Here is a 5,000-nt window from a genome sequence, read left to right as displayed (position 1 = left end):
GGTTAGGTTAAGTCCCAGTGTTTACATGGAGCGCCAGTGTAAAGTGTTAGGGTTAGGTTAAGTCCCAGTGTTTACATAGAGCGCCAGTGTAAAGTGTTAGGGTTAGGTTAAGTCCCAGTGTTTACATAGAGCGCCAGTGTAAAGTGTTAGGGTTAGGTTAAGTCCCAGTGTTTACATGGAGCGCCAGTGTAAAGTGTTAGGGTTAGGTTAAGTCCCAGTGCTTACATGGAGCGCCAGTGTTAGGGTTAGGTTAAGTCCCAGTGTTTACATGGAGCGCCAGTGTTAGGGTTAGGTTAAGTCCCAGTGTTTACATAGAGCGCCAGTGTTAGGGTTAGGTTAAGTCCCAGTGTTTACATGGAGCGCCAGTGTTAGGGTTAGGTTAAGTCCCAGTGTTTACATAGAGCGCCAGTGTTAGGGTTAGGTTAAGTCCCAGTGTTTACATGGAGCGCCAGTGTTAGGGTTAGGTTAAGTCCCAGTGTTTACATGGAGCGCCAGTGTAAAGTGTTAGGGTTAGGTTAAGTCCCAGTGTTTACATGGAGCGCCAGTGTAAAGTGTTAGGGTTAGGTTAAGTCCCAGTGTTTACATAGAGCGCCAGTGTAAAGGGTTAGGTTAAGTCCCAGTGTTTACATAGAGCGCCAGTGTAAAGTGTTAGGGTTAGGTTAAGTCCCAGTGCTTACATAGAGCGCCAGTGTAAAGTGTTAGGGTTAGGTTAAGTCCCAGTGTTTACATGGAGCGCCAGTGTTAGGGTTAGGTTAAGTCCCAGTGTTTACATGGAGCGCCAGTGTTAGGGTTAGGTTAAGTCCCAGTGTTTACATGGAGCGCCAGTGTAAAGTGTTAGGGTTAGGTTAAGTCCCAGTGTTTACATGGAGCGCCAGTGTAAAGTGTTAGGGTTAGGTTAAGTCCCAGTGTTTACATGGAGCGCCAGTGTTAGGGTTAGGTTAAGTCCCAGTGTTTACATGGAGCGCCAGTGTTAGGGTTAGGTTAAGTCCCAGTGTTTACATGGAGCGCCAGTGTAAAGTGTTAGGGTTAGGTTAAGTCCCAGTGTTTACATGGAGCGCCAGTGTAAAGTGTTAGGGTTAGGTTAAGTCCCAGTGTTTACATAGAGCGCCAGTGTAAAGGGTTAGGTTAAGTCCCAGTGTTTACATGGAGCGCCAGTGTTAGGGTTAGGTTAAGTCCCAGTGTTTACATGGAGCGCCAGTGTTAGGGTTAGGTTAAGTCCCAGTGTTTACATGGAGCGCCAGTGTTAGGGTTAGGGTTAGGTTAAGTCCCAGTGTTTACATGGAGCGCCAGTGTAAAGTGTTAGGGTTAGGTTAAGTCCCAGTGTTTACATGGAGCGCCAGTGTAAAGTGTTAGGGTTAGGTTAAGTCCCAGTGCTTACATGGAGCGCCAGTGTAGAGGATGGAGAAGGCGTTGATGCCTATCGTTGAGGCGTAAAACACTGGCAGGGCTCGGAGGCCGTTGGGGACAGGGTCATCCTGAAAACACACACACACACAGATCAGTGCTACACACAAACAGGTCAGCACAGACACGCACACACACACAGATCAGTACTACACACACACACACACACACACACACACACACACAGAACTGCTAGTAGTGTATAATGTGATTACTGGTAACCCACCTTACTGAGGATGAAGTGTCTGATGAGGAAGAAGAGGAACCCTGACATCAGTCCTGACAGCAGGGGAGAGATGAACCAGGATGCAACTGGAGGGAGGATGAGAGGGGCAGGCTGGGTAATGTAGTGATAGGCCAGTCAATGATCACAAACTTGAGCAGACTGAAAGATGTACAAATCACCTTTTATATCCTGAATAACTACTCATCTGGGATTAGACCACAGACAGAGAAGGCTGGGCAATGAAGTCATAGACAGTCAACCTTACATAGGTTCCATATTAGACTCAGTCATAGGGCTGGTTGATATGGCCAAAATATAATATCACAATATTTTTCACATTTCTGACGATCTTTTATGTTTTTGAATAATAAAAGGTTCTAAAATGATTTGTGCATGACCCTAGGGTGGCAACATTCTAAATTATTTTAGTGGGTCTTTCTCCATTCTGATTGTTTTATACTGTTCAATCAAACTTCAACCAAAAGTTGATCTCATTTGAGATCATTTCCACACTGCCACGTAGGGCTGCACGGTATGGGCCAATTAGCTCTTATTTTTAACCAAATATTGCAATTGCCATTTGACTAGTTTTTTCTCCTCATCAATCTATACATAATACCCCATAATGACAAAGCAAAAACAGGTTTTTAGAAATGTTTGCAAATGTATTTTAAAAACCCCGGAAATATCACATTTACATAAGTATTTAAACCCTTTACTCAGCAATTTGTTGAAGCACCTTTGGCAGCGATTACAGCCTCGAGTCTTCTTGGGTATGACTCTACAAGCGCGGCACACCTGTATTTGGGGAGTTTCTCCCATTCTTCTCTGCAGATCCTCTCAAGCTCTGTCAGGTTGGATGGGGAGCGTCGTTGCACAGCTATTTTCAGGTCTCTCCAGAGATATTTGATCGGGTTCAAGCCCGGCTCTGGCTGGGCCACCCAAGGACATTCAGAGACTTGTCCCGAAGCCACTCCTGCGTTGTCTTTGCTGTATGCTTAGGGTCGTTGTCCTGTTTGAAGGTGAACCTTCACCCCAGTCTGAGGTCCTGAGCGCTCTGGAGCAGGTTTTCATCAAGGATCTCTGTACTTTTTTCTGTTCATCTTTCCCTCGATCCTGACTAGTCTCCCAGTCCCTGCCGCTGAAAAACATCCCCACAGCATGGTCTCAATAAACCACAGAATCTTGTTTCTCATGGTCTGAGAGTCTTTAGGTGCCTTTTGGCAAACTCCAAGCGGGCTGTCATGTGCTTTTTACTGAGTAGTGGCTTCCGTCTGGCCAACCTACCATAAAGGCCTGATTGGTGGAGTGCTGCAGAGATGGTTGTCCCACCTCCTCAGAGGAACTCTGGAGCTCTGTCAGAGTGACCGTCGGGTTCTTGGTCATCTCCCTGACAAAGGCCCTTCTCCCACGATTGCTTAGTTTGGTCGGGCGGCCAGCTCTAGGAAGAGTCTTGGTGGTTCCAAACTTCTTCCATTTAAGAATGATGGAGGCCACTGTGTTCTTGGGGACCTTCGATGCTGCAGAAATGTTTTGGTACCCTTCCCCAGATCTGTGCCTCGACACAATCCTGTCTCGGAGCTCTACGGACAATTCCTTCGACCTCATGGCTTGGTTTTTGCTCTGACATGCACTGTGGGACCTTATATAGACAGGTATGTGCCTTTCCAAATCTTGTCCAATCAATTGAATTTACCACAGGTGGACTCCAATCAAGTTGTAGAAACATCTCAAGGATGATCGATGGAAACAGGATGCACCTGAGCTCAATTTCCAGTCTGTTCTTAGGCGCGACACAACGCAGAGTATATTGGCCATATACCACAAACCCCCGAGGTGCCTTTATTGCTATTGTAAACTGGTTACCAATGTAATTAGAGCAGTAAAAATAAAATATTTTGTCATACCCGTAGTATACGGTATGATATACCACAGCTGTCAGCCAATCAGCATTCAAGGCTCGAACCACCCAGTTTATAATACAGTATACCGCCCAGCCCTACTCAGACATGGGAAGACTAGCCCTTGGAGGGCTAAAAGAGATCCTTATAAACAAACAATGACCAATCTTGACCAGCTTCAGGCTGGTTAATGTAGTCCTAGATAGTAAACCCTACTTCAGAACATGCTGGGTGACGTATTCATTGACATACCAATCTTGACCAGCTGCATCCACTGGACACCCTTGGTGCCAATGGCCACCATGGAGAACCCGATGGTCGATCCCACGATGCAATGCGTCCCGGAGATGGGTAGTTTGAGGAACGAGGCGATGAGCTGCCAAATCGCTGAACCTGTGAAAAGAGAGAGAGAGAGAGGTCGTACAAGCTATGAAAAATGGACCTTCCATGAGAATTAAAATCACAGGCTATGACTGAAAACATTGGTCACTAGCCGTCAAATCCTTGCTTCCTACGTCCTTGTTGCCTCAATTTCTCTCAAAAGCTCATTGGAGGAGAGGATCCACGGTCCCTCCCTCAGACCTGCACTTAGTGAGGAATTCAGGAAACACAGACGGCGGAAGCAAGAATTTGACATCTAGTAACATTATAAGACACGGCCGATACTTGAAGACGACGGTATATACGTACCGACCATGGCGCTGACCTCCCCTGCCATAAGTACGGGCACAGTCTCGTTGTATAGGTTGACGTCTATGATGCCCTTCCGTATGGTCTCCCCCACCTTGGCTCCAAGCAGCATGGAACCCAACGTCTCAAAGATGGACGCCAGGATACAGGCCTGCCTCAGGGTCACCACCCCCGACCCCACCGCCGTCCCGAACGAGTTGGCCACGTCGTTGGCCCCCACAGAGAAGGCCAGGATGAAGGCTATGACAAAGCCGAGGATCACCATCCACAGGTAATCTTGTAAATCCACCATCTTGACTCTCGATAAAAAAAATCACAAATCCACAGAGAAAAAAAGGAAAAACTAACCCTAACTAACTAACCCTAACTAACTAAACCTAACTAACTAAGATGAATGGAGCTAGCTGTTAATATATTGGAGAGGCGCTGTTAATCCTTTCCTCTGTGCGTACCAAGCGTAGCTCTGCTCTGCTGTGACTTCGTCCCTTCCTGGTTGTGTTAAGTTCGAGGGGAGAAGCGTGCCGCTAACTTAGCGTCTGGAGGTCAGTCTGTGAAGAAGAGCAGGCTAGTGGCGGACAGAGAGGGCATTCCATGGCTCGGAGCTGAGACAGTCCCGTCTACACCCTTCCCTCATCTGACGAACAAACAAAACAAAAACAGAGAGGTTAGAGGTCATGATTAGGCTAGATATCCCCCCCCAACACCGACCGACCAACGAACTGTGGGGGGGGGGGGGGTTCTACACCACTGCTATAGCTGTAAGTTGCTCCAGCTATGCA

General features: G+C 47.1%; 1 protein-coding gene across 2 annotated transcripts in view; it reads right to left on the bottom strand.

Moving 5' to 3' along the window:
• Positions 1-5,000, bottom strand: part of LOC311144306 (sodium-dependent phosphate transporter 2-like) — a 107,697-nt gene that overhangs the window by 34,793 nt on the left and 67,904 nt on the right. For both annotated transcript variants that reach the window (XM_084180337.1, XM_084180338.1), the window contains 4 exons: positions 4,222-4,855; positions 3,784-3,924; positions 1,631-1,716; positions 1,379-1,475 (listed from right to left, as the gene is read on the bottom strand). In XM_084180337.1, coding sequence (XP_084036463.1) covers positions 1,379-1,475; positions 1,631-1,716; positions 3,784-3,924; positions 4,222-4,513 — 616 coding nt within the window. In that variant the 5' untranslated portion in view covers positions 4,514-4,855. The remainder of the gene's footprint in view (positions 1-1,378; positions 1,476-1,630; positions 1,717-3,783; positions 3,925-4,221; positions 4,856-5,000) is intronic.

Source organism: Coregonus lavaretus, assembly GCF_964263955.1.
Source record: "Coregonus lavaretus genome assembly, chromosome: 17".
NCBI classification, from domain to species: Eukaryota; Metazoa; Chordata; class Actinopteri; order Salmoniformes; family Salmonidae; genus Coregonus; species Coregonus lavaretus.
The sequence above is the reverse complement of the archived record's forward strand: the minus strand, read 5'-3'. Positions and strand labels throughout refer to the sequence as shown.